The 21,067-nt window shown below is 41.3% G+C and overlaps 2 protein-coding genes across 4 annotated transcripts in view; one reads left to right on the top strand and one right to left on the bottom strand.

Annotated features, from left to right (window-relative positions):
- The window catches only part of parpbp (PARP1 binding protein), a 28,432-nt gene extending 18,045 nt beyond the window's left edge, over positions 1-10,387 (top strand). For all 3 annotated transcript variants that reach the window (XM_061714281.1, XM_061714279.1, XM_061714280.1), the window contains 5 exons: positions 49-226; positions 365-546; positions 2,966-3,047; positions 8,310-8,496; positions 9,042-10,387. In XM_061714281.1, coding sequence (XP_061570265.1) covers positions 49-226; positions 365-546; positions 2,966-3,047; positions 8,310-8,496; positions 9,042-9,364 — 952 coding nt within the window. In that variant the 3' untranslated portion in view covers positions 9,365-10,387. The remainder of the gene's footprint in view (positions 1-48; positions 227-364; positions 547-2,965; positions 3,048-8,309; positions 8,497-9,041) is intronic.
- On the bottom strand, positions 10,207-13,373 carry pmch (pro-melanin-concentrating hormone). Its single transcript, XM_061714285.1, has 3 exons — positions 13,106-13,373; positions 10,646-10,787; positions 10,207-10,557 (listed from the first exon to the last, which is right to left on the bottom strand). Exons 1-3 carry the CDS (start codon positions 13,349-13,351, stop codon positions 10,508-10,510), a joined length of 438 nt encoding a protein of 145 aa, XP_061570269.1. The 5' UTR covers positions 13,352-13,373; the 3' UTR covers positions 10,207-10,507.
- Between the last annotated feature and the right edge of the window lie 7,694 nt (positions 13,374-21,067).

Below are 21,067 nucleotides of genomic sequence, written 5' to 3'. Positions count from 1 at the left end.
CCTGCTGCAGAGCACCTGTCATTCACTGGCACCGTGTTGACTTTTCAGTGCATGTGGAGCCCGGCTGGTGACCACCATCAGGGGAGCGCTGGTAAAGGGCCGCAGCAGTGGAGACGCAGTGTGTATCGCTGCCGAGGAGACTACCAAAGAGTTGAAGGAAAGGATTTTCCAGCTTCATGAGATCCAGAAACAGACTGGAAGTGGGACAGGAATAAGTCCTGCTCGGGTAATGTATAGCCTCTGCTCTCTGGCCAGACGGCTTTTCTGTTTCTCTTCAAGTCCATACATCCCCACCTCACCTATTTCATCTTCTTTAACGTCCTGCTCTGGCGAGGTTTTGATTATAGTTTGTGTTCATCTGCAGCCAAAAGCGTACGCAGTCAATCATGCCACTGCCTACGGTGGGAGAGACACTGTCAAGATCCTAATGGCGCTGCTGGATGAAGAGGCCCTGGCTCCTCCATACCCCAACAAAGCAGATGTCCTCTCTGAGGATCAGCCTGAGCTCGGTGGAGCTGAAGGAACCTGCATCCTCATGCTGTTCAGGTTGGAGCTTTCATCAACTTCCATTGGTGCCAGACTTTTAAAACGAAAATGCGACGCCTCATTTGTCACAAATCTGGGAAAAATGTTGCCACAAAGTCCAGTTAATGCTGGTAGAAGTCATTGTTGGTATTCGGATGTAAATTAAAATGGTGGAAGTTGAGACGACCCATGTCGGCAGGATGTGCGAACCTAATAGGGCTGGGCGATATGGACCAAAAGTCATATCTCGATATTTTCTAGCTAAATGGCGATACTCGATTAGAGTTGTCCCGATCACGTGATCGGAAATCGGGGCCGATCATGTGATTGCAGACTCGATCCGGACTCGGATGTTATGAGCCGATCAGGAATCGGATATATATATCAGGGTTTCCGTTGTCCGGTAAAATATGCCGAAATCCGGTATTTTATAATCTCTCCGGTCAAAATGTCCGGTGAAAATACTCACTGGCGCCGACATCCACGTGTGCGTTGATTTATGGTACCGCGTCGCACCGACGCAGAGTCTACAGCGTAGGGTTCGCGGCGACGCGCACCCTACGCACACGTGGAGTAGTGGGCTCGGAGCGGCAGCCATACAACGCATGCGCGCAGAGCACGCCTGTTTGTTTTGAAGCTGAAGCAGCCCTATGCTAAAAAAAAAAAAAAAGAAAAGACATTTTTTTTATACTGACTTAAGAATGTTCAAGCTGCCTACCTCCTATGTGCTCAGTTTACAGTACACATGTTAAAATATAATAAAAGGGTCATCCTGCATAATTTTCTTTTCTCTTCTTCATTTTTTATTGTTTTATAAAAGTATCGGATCGGGACTCGGTATCGGCAAGTCCTCAAAATCAAAGGACTCGGACTCGGACTCGGGGGCAAAAAAACCTGATCGGGACATCCCTATACTCGATATATATCTCGATATTTTTTCTGTGCCATAATTGGGGTTTCCCCCATAGCATTATAGCATAGCTTCTCTGTTAGCTTCATTTTTTTCTGAGGCAAACCCTTAAAAAAACAGTCAGTTTTAATACAAAGCCTCGTGCCAAATGTCACACAGGTACATTTATTAACAGAGGTCTGCACAATATCAAAATGTATAAAACAAATGAAATAAAAATAAACTGCCTGCATGTATAGAATAAAAATGCTTCTTGAATAAAATAAAACAAATATCCCTTTTCTGCATAACAATTAAATTAAAATACACTGCAATTAATAGAATGTAGACAGTAACAGGCAGACTTTTCCACTGAGGTTGACAGTTGTGCAAATAACAAAACATTTGTGCAAATCTCAAATAAAACATTCAAGTCAATTTTTTTTTTTTTTTTTTTTTTAAATCGATATAAATGATATTGTCTCGTACCATATCGTGTTTGAAAATATATCGATATATATTAAAATCTCAATATATCGCCCAGCCCTAGAACCTAATCATATCTATTTACCATTTAGTAGCTTTCCATGTCGTGAGTACACTGTAAAGAAATTGAATACAGAACTGCCTCACTGTGGATTATGTTCATGTGTTTTCTCCGACACTGTTCGTTTCAAGGGGCAACATTGGTCTTCCAGGTAAAGTCAAATTTGGAGGTAGAAAAAGTTGTGCAATTCCTCAACTAACCACTAGGAGCTGGGCCTAAAAGCCAGTAAATCTGCTGATTCTCATCAGATTTCACAACTAACTTATTTCATATATATATATATATATATATATATATATATATATATATGCCTTTTATTACTGTACAAATTACAAATGTTCTCAAATGGTCGCGGTGCCACTGGGGCGCTTTCCTCTCTTACAATTTAATGTTGTTTCATTAATAAACAGCCATGTGGCGCTTTTAGATCAAGAAAAACATGCACTTAATATGAACCAAAAACATTTTTCTTCCTGTTCTGCTCTGCAGTTTCCCTCCAGACAAGTCTATGTCTCAAGTGCTTTTTTTTTTTTTTTTTTTTTTTTTTAAACCTTAAAGTCAATAATGGAAAAAAAAAAGGGATCTAAAATGAAAAAGTCACATCATACAGACTTTGAATTAGATTACTGTTTTTATACAGTGTTGGAGTGGGGAAAACCCCCGAAGCAACAATCAGAGCAACAGAGAACTCTACAAATCTCAATGAAACCATACAGAGGAAAATCCTCTCGCATCACACTGGAACAATTTATCTAGTCAAACATCTGTAATAGAAATACTACGAAATAATAGCCACTGGCCATGTTTGGGGGCGGGGAGGGGAGGGGGGGGTTGTCTGTTTGTCAGAGGTGGGTGACACAGACTGGCTGATGCTTGTGAAAACATCTTCTGCATGTTAAATTTGACTGCGTAAAGCTGACACGGAGGGAAAACTGTGTTTTTTATGATTTATTGGTCAGATTCTTTCGTTGGTGTAACCATGAAAACTTGTCCGCTCTCCACAGATCCCCTGAAGTGTCTACTGGATGTTCTCCAGAGCCCCTGAGGAACAGAGTCCAGAGCCGACTAGAAATGCTCAAACCCAAGGTAACACGGGCCCCTTCATCCAAGAGCCCCAAATCCAAACCATCAGTGACTTCAAATTGAATCAGATGTGTAAACCTTGAAAATAATGTCTTTACATCCTGTAATTTCTCCCTGGTATTGTATTATTTATTTGCTTAGCTGAAACTCACAACTGACTTTCACTGTTCCCGTTTGCACAGCTGCGTTTTAGCTCTTAATGTTGGTTTGAGTGTGCCGTTTAAATCCAGGGTTTAAAATGAATTATTTGTGGGGGATTTAAACCATTAAGCAATCCTGATGATAAGTTATCCTATCGTCATGGCCTGTTTGCCTACAGTGCAGAATACTGTATATTTGATATCGGTATCTCCTTCCTCCTTTCTTCCTGCTCCGTTGGCTGCGAAATGAGCAGTTTTCTGTTTGTTTTTTCCCTCTACAATGTTCTGTACGGCCCGTTTGAGACGATCAAGGACATTTTGACAGGCTCTCCCGGTTGCCTTCTGTTTCTGAGAATCCAGACTTCACAGCTTCGATGAAAGCGCCCCCGATGGTTGGATTTTGATGGTCATACGTCAAGACTTGAGAACATGTTTTAAGTTAACGATACTGTTTCCTAGTCCTGGCTTTCATCTAACGGGACATTTTCACCGCGAAGTAAGAACCTAGATGTGGCGACGGAATAATTTGTCAAAGCTCTCTCTCTGGTTATTGTCCGATCCCCAAACTGGAGAAGAGCAGCAGGGATGGGGGTAAACTGGATGTGGGCTGGTTGACTGCAGAACTGCAAGGTATGAATTTTTCAATTCAAGTGTAAAATGGTGCATTTGCAGCGTATATTTAATAATAGCGTAATAATCTTACAGCAAAATCCCAACAGTTAGAAAAAGATGGCCCAGTTGACTGTTGGTGATTTACATTTTTCTTTTTTTTCCCCAACCAGTCATAGGCTAATCAAGTAGAAATAAATCCCTTTTTATGTTGTTTTTTGGTCATCGCTCAGTCAGCAAATGAATCGCGTGTACGTCACTGAGAAATCTGAGTTAGTTTTTCTAAGGGTACGGATCATGACGTTCTCACCAAAAATGGCAGAAGTTTTTAATTGAGTGTTCACAATATCCCAAGAGAGACAAAAAACTAAACGTTTGGGACTTCAAGGTTCATCCGACACTTACGAGCGTCACCCCGGTGAACGTGCCAGATGCTATAAAGCTAAGATTATGAGCCGTGCAGAGCACACAGCCTTTAACATCCTCCATCTTTCACAGGTTCACTATGCTCATATTCTGAATCCCATTTGGGTCGAACATGTGTGGAAAGATTTGAGGTGTTATACAGGAAATGTAGATACCTTTCTGGCGACGAGAGTTTCGCACATTAAGAGCCCACTAAGAGTTTGACTAATCAAAAAACCCTTTTTAAAAAAAAAATATATATATATATATATATATATAAAACCCAAAACATATAGTTCCTCTCTCTTTGAAACTCAAAAATGCTTTGTTTTTGTTTCAATGTAGTGCTCAAGTATGAGTTATGTGTATGTTAAGTGTATGGCTGAATGACTTCACACTTGCAGAATTGAACCCTGTAACGCCGGATGGATCATATTTGATAATGACTGTCTGAGACTTCTCTACCACTCCATCATCAAAACAAATGACAAAAAAAATGTTTTATACATAAACAAAATTTAAAAACAAAAAAAAGTACATAGATTTCAGCAAATGTATTCATAATGGTACAAACATTATTATTTAGGAACTTTTATCGACAAAATTGGGAGTGGTCTTTTATTTCAATCTAATAAACACTTCAAATAATATAAATTAGGAATTTCTTTATGTATTTTTTTTATATATGTTGGGGATTAAAGGGATATCAAAAATAAGGTCAGATTTTTAAGTTGGGTTTGGTCTTTTCACATGAAGTCAATTGGACATCTTTTTTTAATTTTTTGTCTCCTTTTTTTAATGTTGTATGTTAACCACATTTTGTGAAAGGGCTTCTTTATTTGATTGCGCTACCAGATGTCATTTTAGCTCCCCACAATCTGGCCGCCTTCCTGTTTGAGTGCGTCGTAATGGTCCCTGGGCAGCTCACCGCTTTCTGAACTCGGCGAGCGGAAGCTTTCTGCATCAATTTCACTTTGAAGATGCCATATCAGTCGCGTAACTCGACTAGCAAGGGAAACTTGAAAGGTTATTGTTTCCTGTTGTCTGCTAAATGACTTTATCCCAGACTTCTCCAGCGGTTTCATCATGCACTTACGTCAACTAGCACACAGAGATGGACAGATTTAGTTTCTGTTTTTGGGATGTTTCCAGATCTATTTTTCAGGACTATAAATGATCCAAGACATAGAGAAGCTTCACCAAAGTCCCGCTGTTTTGCGTCTCAGACACAAGGGCTGATCTTTAAGAAAAAAAGTGCATTCTGATTACATTATAACACCGTTTGATTCAGGAACAGTGCATCGCTTTCTGCCGGTGGCGATGCTGCACCTGTACCTGTGTCTCAAAGCTGCAGAGCCGGCTCAGACCGGTTTTGGTGGAGGAATGTTTTGGTCAGGTGTCTCCGGCGTCAGGTCAGGCGGTCTGCGCGGGTAAATCCAGGACATCTGCTTGGGAGGAATGAGGGCCGTCCGACCACACAGTGCCACGTCGGGCTCCCACCTGTTGTAATTGGATTAGATGTTCTCTGTTGGTCGTACTTTTGCTGTGTTCACTCTTCCATCCCTGACATTATTTTAGGGATGTTTCATACATAGATACATTTTTATTGGCGTGCAACCAGGACCGCATGCGTGCGTGTTGGACCTCTGTCTTGAAGTTGCTGTTGTCTTAGGTGTTTCTCTCGGAAAGTTCATGTGAGAAGCGCCGAGGCTTTGATACCTCTGAGCTTGACGGACCCACCCAGCTTTTCTTGCTGATAACCCTCCTCTGAAAAACTCCTCCCCACTGTGGCCCGCTGGCCTGAAGGGTGAAATCCTTGGATTGTGATAATCCCCACGCCGACGTAGATCAAACACTGGATGAAAAGCCGTGCATCTGAGTGCCCCGGGGCAGGGATTGCAGCCTTCAATATCTTTTCGCTTTGTTATAACTTGGCTGCTCCCAACAGCTTTTTAATGAGGTGCCTCGCGTCTGTCATGTAGTGATAAGAGTAAAGAAACGCTCTTTCTTTTAGTAGGATGAAGCCGGACCAAGTTATGATTCATCAACGTGCTTTAATTACAGCGAGGCAGTCAGCACGGCGTCTGTAATTAGTGTTAGAGTCCAAAAAACGCAATCAGTCCACCCAGCCCACCCAGTTCACATTAATTTTCTTAGAAAATAAACATAAAAACATATGGTGAGTTAATTTGCATCAACCAAAGCTGTTTTGACACCAAACAAAGAATGACTGGAAAGCGTGCTAAGATTTGGGCCTGGACTTTCTATGCAGATGATGTACAGATGTTCGGTAAAATCTTTACAGTCTCCCAAATACACCGCTCACTCCCTTTCTTAGCTTTTCAATGTTTAATTTAATGGCAGAGCTTCTGTTTTTGATTGGATAAGAGTTCACAGGTGTGTGCTAAAGTTGCATCATACTACAGTCCTATGAAACCGAACTCAGTGATGACAACAAGTGACCAAAGGTTTCCCATCGACACAATTTGACTCGGCTGATTAAAACGCCGGGTGATGTAAACACACGAACAAATTTGTTGCTACCCCTCCATTTAAAGAATATTTTTATTTTTTTTTCCATGATTTTCCTCGGTCTTCCACTTTGGCAAAGACAGTGATGGATGATGTGATCTACTTTGGAGTTCATCTTGAACTTCTTGGGAAGTTTTTCTGGACTCTTGGGTCACCATTTGTATTGTCCGCATTTTCAATTGGTAATAAACGCCTGCAAAGAAATCTCCAACCGTAGTCACCGGAACATCAAGTTTTCTTGGAGATGCGTTTGTAGCCTTGTTGGTCTTTAATTTCCTCTCTGTTCTCACGCGACGCTCTCCTTCGCTTTCTCTGGTCCATGTTCAGTGTGGTGGACGCCACGAGACCAAACAGCAGAGTTACGACTTTTCACCCTTCCAAGACTGAAGACACTCCCGATGTTAATGAGAGGAAGGCAGCTTTTTAGTTTTTGTTTCTTTCTTTTTTTTTTTCTAGCCTTTTAGTTTAACATGGCACTGTGGTCAAGTTCTTTTCCTATCTTTTCCAGGGGTGCAAGTTGATTTATCCAAAGCCAGTTTCTTTAGTTTTAGTTTCTTAATGATTTTTTTTTTCATCCTCTCTGCAGATTGCTTTAAGCCACAAATCTCTCTCAAATCTCTTTTCTGTCTAAGTAGACCAAAATGTAAACTTTTTTATTTACTTGTTTGTCGTCCCCGTCTGTGTTTGATCGGCAACCTTCAGGCGTGATCCTACTTGTGTAGTAGTTTTGCTGCATTTGTTTTTACCCCAAAAGGGGGCGTGGCCATCCTGAGCTAGACGCTTACTTGGACTCTGCTTTAAAGTGTTGCTTGGCGCTTTTAATTACATTTCAAACTATTTTTTTTCTGTTTATGATTTTGCATACTTTGGGGACTTTTTTTCCTCCTCCACTTTTGGATAGCATCTTACTGATGTTCCATTTAGTTGTTTGAAAACAGTGAGGTTATAATCTTGAAAGGCAGGAATCTTGGCCACCACCTCCAAGTCACTGATACTGATCAAATACATGCCATCAGTTTGTGTTTTTATTAAAATCTCTTGACATAGATGGATTTATATGAGCCAACCAAAGGGATACAATAGCTCTGGAGTTCCCCAGATTTTTCATGTTGTGCCACCAGGGTGGGATGTTTGCATATTGTGAAATGTCTTTGACGTCTATTGTTTGGAATTTTGTTGAAATTTGGCACAAACCTCCACCCTTCAAGATGAGTCAGAAAAATGTAGATTTCTTTTTTTCTTTCTCCAACACATATGTTGACAACAAGGATTCAAAAGTGCCTGCAAAGTATGTAAGTATGTGTTGATGGTGTTTAATGCAACCGCTCGTATACGCCGTCAGGATGCTGTCATAGCTGTAGACATATGGTGCTCCTTCCTGTCTTGGAATGGAAAAGTCCTTTTTTTTTTTCTCTCTCTCAAAGTTTTACTGAGAGTGGGGTTTTTTGTTTCAAAACACCAGAACAGAAGCCAGAAAGTAGACAATCAAAGCCAGAAGACCAAGGCCACCTGGCTTGTGTACCAGAGACTTGTCGTCAACTGCGTCACCGTAAAATGTACGTTCTTGCTCATTTTTCAGGCCAGGGAGAGGGCCGTCCAATCCCAATTTGCCTGCACATACAAGGAGGAAGAGCCGCCACTTAACCGGGTGCTGGACTTTCCAAGCACCAGCCAGCTCCCGACCTGCGTTCACCCAGCAGCCAAGTCCAAGACCAGCACAGCTGCGGGAGACTGGCTCAGCCCTGACCCGGAGGACCCAGCCACAGGTACAGATGCAAACTTAATTTCTATAAAACACTGCAGGTACTGTATATACTGGATAATGAAAAGCTCCAAATGTCAACACAGGGCGTGCTGTTCTTTCTGTTGTGACTTGTTTCCTCTGACGTTATGCAGCTGGACTGAGGCCCAGGCGCACCTTCTCAGCTCCAGCCTCGAAACCTTTCCAGTCACCCTCACTCATTAAATGAATCCCCATTCTATAAAATGTGTTCGCCCCCAAATCCATAGTGAAAAAAAAAAAAAAAAAAAAGGCACACACACACACACTTTTTTTTTTTTTGCACTTTTTCCTTTGTTTTTGTTCCGTGGGAATTCAGGCTCGGCTCCATCAGGTTCACATGACAAATGTTGAACTTGAGCATCAGAGAAACTGACGACAGCTTACTTGGCCGAGTCGCTAACTTTGGTATTTTCTTCCTCTCCTGTATTTTTTTTACCCCCCTCCCCACCCTTTTTTTTTTTTTTTTTTTTTTTTACCATTTGCTGCTAACTTGTCAAACTTTCTTTTGCCTCTTTCCAATCTCCACAGTCGCTCCGGTCCCCGGATGCCTGATAAAACGGCAAAGTGAGGCGCGGCGGGGGGCCGCTCCCGCGCAAAGAAGCGTAAACTCTCAAAACAACGTTTCAGGCTCGGGTAATGGAAAGAGAACTGGCGTCGAGAAGCGGAGCCAGGCTAACAAGAGGAAGCAGCTGGACTCCGATCGACACGGCGGATCAGAGAACCAACCCCCAGAGAAGAAACATCATATTAATTTGTCAGTCAAAGTATCCGGCAAGAATGTCGGCAAGGCCCCGGGTAAAAAGAAGCTCATAGCTGGACAGGGAAAGCTAACCAGCTTCTTCAGAGTGTGAGCGTTACCTGGGGTTACGTTGACGATGGTAGAAAAGGTACGAGCCTAACCTCCGAGTACGGAGCTCATTTTTACTGTCCGACGACTCAAATCTCCAACATTTAATCGTGGTTTAAGTAAATAGTTTTTTACTGGAGTTTCACAAACTTTATCACGTTTGCAGTTTGACAGTTTGTCAGCGTTTCCTTTTTTCTCTCCTCTGCTGTGACGTGGACCCTTTGCGGTATTGTAAAAGCTGTGAAAACACACGTAAATCCAGATATACTATGGTTTGATTTAGTTTTAGGTGGAAGACGTCATTCTGAGTAACTGTTAGCTGGTAGTTGAATCTGTAGCGACTCTTAAGTCAAAAAAACTCTAATGGTTGCTTTCGGCCACTGAAGCAGTCTGTTTTACCTTCTCCACCTTTCGTTTATTGTTTTATGTTTTGAAAATGACACTTTGGTTTTTGAGGGTTTTTAGAAATGTCACGGTCGTTCGTTCCTAGCTAGCTGCTTAGCATAATTATGAAACGCATGATCACGTCCCAGCAGTAACTAAATTTTTATTTATTTTCTTATTTTTTTTAATCAGGAATTTTGCTTCTGTCTGCATGCAAATGTGTTTTAAGCTGCTAATTTTTAAGCTTAGATCACCATACTTCTGGAAACGGATATGAAGCTAACTGCTGCTTGGATAATTGATTAGATTTGTAGACAGGAAGCACAAAATAAATTACATTTATGCAGTATTTGGCTTACAAAGTAGTTTTATTTATCAGTCTTTTGCTAAATTACTACTATTATCTAATTTTAGAATTTCTCTTGGATAATTTACTTGCTGTTTTCCCAAGTTTAAGTGAAACGTTGACATTTTTAGCAGCATGGACGTGTGTGTGGCTGAAACTTGAAAAGATCAGAGTCGGTATTTGATCATTGCACTTTATTCCTAATCATCAAGACGTGAACCATAAGATGGAAGAGGAATCTATTTAAGTAGTTATGAAAGTTATGAATACATTGAATGTTTCATTTAATAAACTTTTTTTTTGTACACGTTTGTCTGCACTGATTTTTCAACAAATAATGCATTGCAGTGTTACACACACGGAGAGAATAATTTCCAGAACATTCATGGAGCAGCAGCGGCGGCGCCGTCGAGGTGTTTACGCCTCCCAACAGGGTCGGTATACTCGTCCTATCATACATCGCAGCACTAGAAGACAAGAAAGCAATGTAGTTTAGGATGAGTACTGAGAAATCTGAAATAGTTTAGCTACAGACGGGGGTTTCCAGACACTTACTGTCGAGGTCGGTGTCTCTTCTATCCATCTTCAGACTGAAGTCTCCGGGCGTGCGGCTCGAGCTCTGGTCTGCGAGCAGAGGACGGCCCCGGGTGAAGACGGGGTTCAGCCCACGGACGCGGTGTCCTTTCAGCCTCGTGTCCTGAAACACATCACTTATTACAAATATGCATCTCTATATTTTGGGCAGGGAACTCTGAACGATGGATTGTTGCAACAGCTTTTAGAGATGATCTTTTCGCTTGTAGCGCAGGTGCTGGATCGGCCTTTTATCAGCTGATCCAAGCCGCAGAAAGTCCAAATGGAACAAACGCGTTTTACACAGTGGCCTGTTTTCTTCCAAAGCCCTGGTTCATCTGGATGTCTTTGTTGTGTCCATTATGGCTCCCTGTTCTCCATTACCACAGAGATAACCACCATGACACACAGGAGACGCAGTCACCAAATAAACTGCAGAACAACACTGCAGCCAAGTGTTTGATGGGACGCCGATATATCATCATTCTTCCCACTGTGATTTCAATAAATCTTTATAGACTTGTGATCATTTGACCTTTTCTGCTAATAGTATTTCCCGGTTTTCCAACGCTGCTGTAAAATAATTTTATAGACGTGTGCGTAAAATATTGACTTTAACAGTAGATGGGAGGACGGTGGCCAAGTGAAAGGGGTCAAGTGTTCAGTCACAGAACAGAGATAATGTACTCTTTGTTATTGAACTGTGGTTGGACATGAAAGAGTTCCTCTACAATGAACAGTAATGGTGCATGACAGTCTGGAGGGACGGCTGCAGGGGGATGGGAGATGAATTTAGCGCTGTAATCTTGGCTGACTGCATCAGATTTAACTATTTTAAATAAGTACAGCTCAGAATTTCAGAAAGAAAATGCATTTCTACCCTCTTGTGGTGTGCGGAAATGTTTGAGAACGGCATTTCATCTTCCGATCTGAAAGTTTTGTCTCATGTCATATGTTAAGCTGCCCTAAACTCATCTTTGATTTTCACTATCCGGCTTAAATGCTTAAAATGAAAGCTATGAAATAACCTGATTCTTTAAAGTAACAGGAACATTTACTTGATATTGTTTTTACTGCTTAGAAAGACAGTTTAATACATTTCAATTCACTCCAACTCCAAAATGAATATGCAAGTGTCAGAAAAATACAGAAAAATAAATATTTGCAGGCATGAAAGATCGTGTGTGAATGGGCAGCACTTCCTTATAATCCCTCCATTTACAGTATAATATGTGACCAAATACATGGTAATGCATAAAACTTTGTCAATAACTTTGGACAAAGCTGTCAAATATTCCTTATGTCTTGCAACATCCCCGTCTGTATTTACTGTCACCACATCGGGGCAGATAGAGTTCCTGTGTGAGCCTGCTATGGTTTCTAAAGCATCTTTTTGTTGGAGGGTAAATGAGATGATTACTGAATGTTACTTAAGCATCACGTGTTTTTTCACTTTTTGTTCTTCATCTTAAAGGAATGTCCACAAGATCCTGTCTTTCATTAAGGTCATTTTTAAGAATAAATAATATTGGGCAAGGTAAGATGTTGTGAAGAATAGTATGTGTCGCCATAATCCCTGCACATCCTGTAATACCACTTTGTGCCACTAGAGGTGCTCTTTGTTGCGTACGGATGAACTTTCTCGTGCTAATGCTGGCTACGTGGTCAGAAATGCCACGTGGAGTGGCTTTAATGGTTTATTCTCAATAGATCAGGGGTCGGCAACCCGCGGCTCTAGAGCCGCATGCGGCTCTAGAGCCGCATGCGGCTCTAGAGCCGCATGCGGCTCTTTAGCGCCGCCCTAGTGGCTCCTTGGAGCTTTTTCAAAAATGTTTGACCTTTTTTTTTTTTTTTTTTTTCTTTCCTTTTTTTCTTTTTTTTCCTTTTTTCTCTTTTTTTTCTTCTTTTTTTCCTTTTTTTCTCTTTTTTTCTTCTTTTTTTCTTTTTTTCCTTCTTTTTTCCTTTTTTATTTTTTCTTCTTTTTTTCCCTTTTTTCCCTTTTTTCTTCCTTTTTCCTTTCCTTTTTAATCTCAACATTTCAAGTTTTTTTTATCAACATTTCAACCTTTTTCTCGACATTTCAAGTTTTTTCTCAACATTTCGACTTTTATTCTCGAGATTGTACTTCAACATTAATCTCGACATTTCAACTTTTTCTCGACATTTCGACTTTTTTCTCGACATTTCAACTTTTTTCTCGACATTTCGACTTATTACAGCTAATATAGATAATGTGTTGACTTCATTCTAAGGCTTATACAAGACTTTTCATGTTTTGCGGCTCCAGACATATTTGTTTTTTGTGTATTTGGTCCAATATGGCTCTTTCAACATTTTGGGTTGCTGACCCCTGCAATAGATAAATCAAATAGTTGCTGCAGTTTTTTAGCAATTGGTTTGATTTGGACAAAAACAACATCTCTTAAGTGTGTCCATACTTACCGATAAGACAATGAATTTAGGGTTCTCGTCATCCCTCACGTTGTCATCTAGTGCAAAGTAGCGTCTTTCCATTGGGCGAACCCATGTAGGATCAGCCATGAGCTCGTCGGCCAGCAGGGAATCCAGACCTTCTTGTTCTGTGGCACCATCTTCTAATTTAGACGAAGACAAGGCTTCCACGGCCAAGTGCCTGTTCATCTCTGAAAACAGCACTATGGTGACCAGGATAGAGCAGATGGAGATCATGGTTCACTGTCACTGATCTTGCCTCGTCCAACGACTGGTGTGACTGCTCCATCAGCTGCTTTATATAACCGAAGCAGAATGAAATATTCCTCCAGCTCAAAAGGGACGCGTCCTTTTCAAGGGTCAAAGGTCGGAGCAAGTTTACAGGTGACTTCAGAGGTGTTACAGTCCCATTGATCAAATAGAAAAGGGGTGGAAAAGTTCATTTATTCTGTTTACGGGGCTGAATTCACATTCTCATTAAAGATGGGGAAACATGCTGATCTGTTTCTTCAGCCCCGTCACGGTGTGTCAAGGAGGAACACAGGAGGTCAGAGGGCAGGAAGTAATAGCAAACCTCTCCTTCTTAAACCCCACACGCTGAAATTAAGTCAGCAGGTGATGATACAGAGACTGATGGTTAAAAAAGATCTGAGCTCAAGCCACCTGAATGGTCCCAGGGAGACATTGTGAGCTGCATCAGTGGGTGAACAAAACCCCCCGACAGGAATGTATGACACGTATGAGAACCTCTGAACCCAGACTGACTCTATCATGTCCAGGGGTTTGGACGCCACAGGGCGTCCCATTTAGCCAAAAGCAACGCTAGAACTGGTATTCCTTGCAATGGTTCATTCACCTTTTTCCCAGAGCTTCTTGCAAGGCTGTAGAGATGAAGGCTACACTTACAGTAACGCTTGTCTTTTACAGAAAGGTTTGTGGAGTCAAACAAAAGTGTCATTATTCTCATACGTGTCTATATTCCACGAGAGCAGAGGTGTCAAAAGTATTCACATTCATTACTCAGGTAGAAGTATAGATACTAGAGTTTAAAAATACTCCTGTAGAAGTTGAAGTATCAACTCAAGTTTTTTACTCAATTAAAAGTATAAAAGTACTGGTTTCAAAACTACTTAAAGTGTAAAAGTAAAAGTAATGTAAGGGGGAAAAAAGCCATTAAGGACAAAAGCCATTGAAAATGAATGCATCTTCGTATAATGCAAATATATTAAAGAACCATATATGTGTACTATTGAGCATTAACATGTGTTTCAGAGAGCAGGAGATATGATGACTAGTTGCCTATAAGTATTGTAATGGTACAAAAAGTCAAACTTCAGAGGCATGTTATCATTTATCCTAACCTTTATTGGAATGTACATCCAAGTTTAGTTGCAGGAATCTGAGGGAACGGATGTAAGAACAAAACTGGACAAGAACATCTGAAACAACCACAACCAAATTCACTCTATCCGGATGGAGCAATTTAACTGGATAGTTTTTTTTTAAAGGCCCGAAATGAAATAGAGTAACGAGGCTGTTTTTAAAATGTAAGGAGTAAAAAGTACAGATAATTGCGTGAAAATGTAAGGAGTAAAAGTAAAAAGTCGTCTGAAAAATAATTACTCCAGTGAAGTATAGATAACCAAAATTTCTACTTAAGTAAGGTAACGAAGTATTTGTACTTCATTACTTGACACCTCTGCACAAGAGGGCACATAAAGGAGTCAAAGCATCGTCACTTGGATTTGTAATCAACTAATGAGCTCATAAATCACGCAATGTGAAGTTGGTTGGAGATAAAGTATTTGTAATTGTTAATGACTCACTGAATAAAACATTTTTAGTCCTGTGGTTGTTCAAGACCAGCCGTCCTCACCACTCGTTTCAAGCAACCGAGCGTCTTCAAGTCCCAGCTAAGCTTCACTAGACCTGGTTTAAGGTCTGGCAGCACTTTTTTCAAATGCTTTTCTGTTGGGGCATCTGATTTAAGCATGAAGGGGCAATTTGATTTGAGTGTGTGAGGTAATTTTAATTAATATCATTGGTTGGCCTGAGCAATGCCAGCCAAGATAGGAACCCTCCAGGCTTCTTCTGCCCATCATTTCTGGAGTAACTGGGATTGGACAGCATCAGTTCCTGCCAACACGGTGCCAAACGCCCCCTCAAAAGCACTCATGACAAATCTTATGGGTGACATTACAAGGTGGATTGCGACCACGTACCGCTGCGGTCGGCCGGTGTTTCCGTTGAACTGTGTTTTCCATTTAATGGGCGTAACTTTCCTAGAAGCTCTTCCTGCGAGACTTCTCTTCAAAACAAAGACGATGATGTCAACGTCGAAAAAGATAGATGGAAACATCTTTATTTTTGGAGAGATTATTGTGATTTCCGCTACCGCTGTTGTGACAACAGTCAAAAGAAGAACAAGGGAGCTGATCATCATTAGATGATCAATCAAAGGTAAATCATTTATTTAGTGCAGTAATGCATGAAGATTAAATTGTTTTATATCACAACTACATCAAATAAATGAAAGTAAAATCTGAAAACTAGATTTTGATGGGTTGAGATTGATCGACTACATCCCATCCAGCGCTGCTGGAGACATTTATGCAAAAAAAAAGTGTTTCCCTTACACTTTAGCGATAAAATGGACTAGTAACAAGTCTGAAACCGCCCCTCCTGAAAGCCTGGAAAGGTTTTGTGACATTTAATTCTAGGTGTTTACAGATCTTTGCAATATTTAAATTTTACACAATTCTAAAGGGGGGGGTTTGTCCGGTTCTGTTTATACAGTCTATGATGATATCAGTGTGTCTCCTTATACTGTACTCCTTAAATAGTTGGGAATTTCCACTGTAATTGTATACTAACTCATATTCTCACTCAACTACCTAAATAGAAATATTACAGATTATTTTCACTACAATTACTTTACACATTTAAACATTTTAAAATCAGACTTCATGAGATCAATAGAATAAACTTTTGAAATACCACGAGGGGTTTCAGATTGTCCTGGACTTGGGTGTCGTGCAAAAAGCACTCTGTTGTCGAGATTCGTTGGCAAGATGTTTACGAATTATGTGTATCTGTGGCTCAGGAGCCAAGAGTGTTTATCCAGTTGGGAGATCACTAGAGATGATAAAACCCACACTGGCCCCAGTGTGCTCCTCGCTTGTAAGTCATTTCAGAAAATAAGTAAAATGTAAATGATTTTTTTTTTTTTTCCTCTCTTGCAATGTTTGATTTCTAAAAACTTTCAACTGATCCAATATCTCAAAGACTAAAAAGTTCTGGGAAAATTATGAAACTTGAAAAAACATTTACATTTCAGAATTTAAATGTTTTTTTATCCGTGCTGGTGGTCCTTCTGAAAGTAATTACATCAATTAGATTAATAGTATCTAAATAGATATTAGGCATCAAGTAAAAACATATTTTTCTCCAATCGGGTCTCAAGTATCAGTCTCCAGTCTCTTGTCCAAACATCATCACTTCTTCCAGACAGACCCGGTTGGTGATGGCCCGGTGCCAAACGTTTCAAAATGGTTCTTCGCTAATCACAGGGTTTCATCACGGAAGCTGTGTCCATCTCTTAAATACAGAGTGAGGGTGTATTTTTAACTGAGCCAAGGCTTTTTTTTTTGTTTTTCAGTTTTTCCTTACACGAACCATGCAGTCGTGTAGCCTAATGTGAAGGACGGAGCTGAAAACGAAACTGAAAACAAAAGACTGACGTGGGATGCACAGGGGATGGAGACTGTATATGGAGGTAAAACTGACTGTAGTATCTCAGGTTTCACAGACCAAAACCTGCAACATACTCCTCGAATCTGGGCAGGGCAAACTGAAGACTCAAGACTATCAAGGCAACCTGCTGTTGAGACGTGCAGCTCAGAATCAGGCGGCTCAGCCTAATTTCCAGGGTCTTCCAACAGGACGATGACCCAGATCCTTCAGTTAAAAGTAGGGGTGTCAAATTAGCGCGTTAATTGCAATTAATTAATTACAGGCATATTTAGTGCATTATGTTTTTTTTACTCTTTTTAATCTCTAACTTTCATTTTTCTGTTTGCGAGGTGCCTTTATTATGAAATATGTGTATGTGTGGTGGGCAGCCACAGCTAACGTTAGCAGCAACGATGTTGCCACAGCAACGCTCTTCCCCAAACTAGACTGGAGGAGAGCACCGCGCGCATGCGCACGTCTGCGACAGAGAGGCTGGCGAATGTTCTTGCCAAGGGGATGTAAATGGCTAGGACTTCATCTGTTCAAGTCTTTTAAAAAATAAATAAATTACTTTATAGAGCCACTTTTTTGTTGATATATATATCAATCTTTTGATCTGCCACAATAATGTAATGAATTTAAAGGAAAACACCTCAAATTGAGGGCTTTTCTCAGCAATTTTGAATGAGATTAAATAAGAGATTAATTAGATTACAGATCTTAATAAATTAATCGCTCAATTTTTTTAATCGCTTGATGTTAAAAGCACTTAAAAGCACCCAAGAACAGCTGATAAAGCCGCATTGGACCATTTCTACGCGCCTTGATCTTGAGATGACAGGAAGAGTCCCATTGAGAGCTACAGATATTGCTTTCTGACACAAATCCCACTTATTTGCCAATTTGAAACACAGCGGGAAAAGGAAAATGTGACTGTTTAAACAGACCTTTAAATTCTATTAAAATAACGCTGGACACCATTCAGACTCATTTGTACTAAACAGGCTACTTCAGAGCGTGAGCCAATTAGAGACATGGAAAACATGACTTGATATGGCCGGAATATAATTCAGAAAACGTTGGAGACAAACAACATTCGAAGTCCAACAGCTGACAAACAGCAGCATGTGGAAACATACCAAACAGTGCGAGCAATCTGTGGAGAAATGTCGTCCGAGAGCAGCCAGCAGTTCTTTGATTTCATAATGACCTTTTGAAACTCTATTATTGGTACCGCACTGACTTTATACACAGTATGCCATAAAAGTCAGACAGTGTTGTAAAAGTTACTTACCCTTGATGCCTATAGGGGAACCTTCCGAGCTAAAAGTAGTAAAAAGTTCCTAGCTAGATTCAAACTGCAGCGATGCGCGACGGAGGGGGTGTCGTGGCCTGGGATTATCTGTGCTTTCCATAGGCGATCTGCCAACCCTTGTTTTTGGGGTTATTGGGTTCTTCGCCAGAAGCACAGCCACAGAGGTGAATTTTTCTTCCACCAGCGTTCAAAGACGACCCGCTTTCGCTTTTGTACGAATTCATTGGCTAGCCGGTAGCTGTGCAGCCACAACTTAACTGGCCGGAGCAGGCATTGAAGAGGGGAAAAGTTAAAAATCCCCCCAGAAAAAGAGGCAATGCAATCAACACAACGTAGCCAAACCACAATGCATTTGGGTAACGGCTGACGTCACCCCAATTCAAAGTCTGGACGCAAACCAACACACGCAACGCTGCTGTTCTGATGGAAAACCTCAGTGATTCCGTCGTCTTTCTAGACGTGGAAGGAGATTCCTCGTTGGTCCCTTTGCTGCTAAAAATTGTACAATAAAACATCAACTCATCAGTAGTAGATAGAACCTTTGTCTATTTTCCCTACGTTCCCTTTATTATGTAGTTTAAAGGCATTACAGAGATAGTTGAGACGTATTTTTGTTTGTGCATGAGTGCTAACAAATGCCAGCCATGGTGACATAGGACAGTAAGAAGGTCCAGGATGTACCCGAACTATCGCTTGGCAACAGTCTGATGAGCTCCAGTGAAATAGATGTTAGCTCTACCAAAAAATGTGTCCTTTTCTGCAGGACAGACAGTTTAGCCATCCTTACCACGGGAACATGAAGCGAAGAGAAGGTCAATTCCCTGGTAATATTTCATCAAACATGGAAATCAGTCAGCTTTTCAGTCTGGATGGAACATTTTGTTACACTGAAGAAGAGCCAGATTGGCCGTTTCGAGTCTTTTGCAATAAGCTAGCCGTCCGTCCAGGACAGTTATTAAATGTACCCTTCTGATCAGAGGCTTGCTTCATTGTCTTGTCTTATTATGACCTGGATTTAACACTTTGTAGGTATAACTGATGTGCCGCAGATCCACAGGCACCCACGCCAAGTTGCCGAGCGTCAGCTGATGATAAAAAGGCAGAGGCAGGCAAAAATGTTGATATAGCTCCTCGTAGGCTTTTTCCCAGCTCAAAGGGCTTACCTTATTAACATCACAGGAGCCGTAGCACAAGGGCTGGAGAGGCAGGGCATGAATAATAACTATGCAGCTCAGCTGAAGTGATTGTACTTGGAGCGGTCAGCCTTTATTTTTGTAAGTATTATTGTTGGAGGGCGAGGACTTCTACTGAAGGGCTGAACTTGTCCGCAGGGGCACGACCGTTCCAGCAGAAGCACAACTCGACTTGTGAGCTTCTTGTTCTGTTGTTGTAACCTCTTCCTCTCTCTTTGATAACTCTGCGCTCCCTTTTTGAGCACATTTCTCTCTTTAGATGCTGCATTAATGAACTAATACCGACTGCAAATCAGCGCTGTGGAGCTTCACCCACAATGCAACTCTCAGCCCAGACGAGGGTCTCTATTTGAATTTCTAGGAAATCTTTACCATAATTTTATGACAGAATATTAGCAGAAAATCCTGGAGTCAACTAATCGTATAACGACCAGATGTGATTATTTTTTTTGAGGGGGGTTATCCATGGACATTACTTACTAAATATTGATGTTTTTCAGCTTCTTCAGCTGTTGCCAGCAGAGTTTATTCGACTACTGACGGAGCAGCAGCTCTCACTCTCAGCCGGTCTTGTTAAATCGTATGCAGACTCGCCTCGTGTATGTTTTACATTTCGAACCCCCGAGGAGCTGCGGTGTTTTTACTCCCCAGCTCCGTCAGACGCTCACATCACCTGTCAAATTGCTGCGTGTCAATTACACCACCTACATCTCTGTGCGTAAGGAGACCCGAGAAGTCTGGGCTCCATGACATCAGTAGCAGCGGAGCTTTATGATTCTCCGGGGCGCAAAACATTATTTCCTCGTCCTGTGTTACCACGCCGCCTTTCATCACAAGGCACTCATCTTCTGATGAAAAACAAAAAAGTGAGAAAAGACAAACACTGTCGCAGCAGAGGGGGAGCTTCGCTTCCAAGGAATGTGATGGTCCATGCAGGATGCTTCATGTGTCTGAGTGTGTGTGTGTGTGTGTGCGTGCGTGTGTTTTGAGCTGAGCCAGGGGTCGGCGTGCTGCATTCAGCAGAGATGCGGGTGCAAAAATGAGGAGGGTGGGGGTGGGGTGGGGGGTTGTGGGGGGGGGGTCACATTTTGGACAGGGTTGTTTTTTTTTTTGCCCAGAGAGCAGACCATGGTTTCCTGGAACAATGCAGCTGATGAAAGTCTCTCCAAGGAAAATAAGGCTCTGACATCATGGGTTCTTAAAGCACACAGCTGAGCCAACACTCTCCTGCTACAATCAAGCCTCAGTGAATTTCCACTGTCGACTGAAACCGAGAAAGAGGGAGAATCTCCAAATCCCATGGCATAGACACTTTAACATTTTTTTGAAAAAAAAGACGCTATAATGTAGCTGCTAACATCCCACGTGTAGCACGGTGCACTTGCTGACCTCGGGTTATATTGACATCAAAATTGAACCCCGCTGTAGTCGTCACAATCACACCCAAATCGTAGCATCATCATGCAGAATTTTAGCAGGATTTATTTAAGTTTTTATTTTGGGATTAAAGACATGAAATAAAAAAAAAGAGAAAGCACTGGAGGAGAAATGAATGGCGCGGGACTGACGAGGCCTCACGTGCCCCTTTTTCTTCTGTAAAACAACCAGAATAAGTAGTAAAAATTGGTGAGTGTAGTAAAACAGACCACAAGGTCACTCAAAAGACAACTGTGTGCTTAAGATGAGGAGTTGAAAAGTGTGGAGAGATTGTGT

The sequence above is a fragment of the Cololabis saira genome, chromosome 23, assembly GCF_033807715.1.
Source record: "Cololabis saira isolate AMF1-May2022 chromosome 23, fColSai1.1, whole genome shotgun sequence".
NCBI classification, from domain to species: domain Eukaryota; kingdom Metazoa; phylum Chordata; class Actinopteri; order Beloniformes; family Belonidae; genus Cololabis; species Cololabis saira.
Note: the sequence above shows the minus strand (reverse complement) of the source record. Positions and strands in the feature narration are given on the sequence as shown.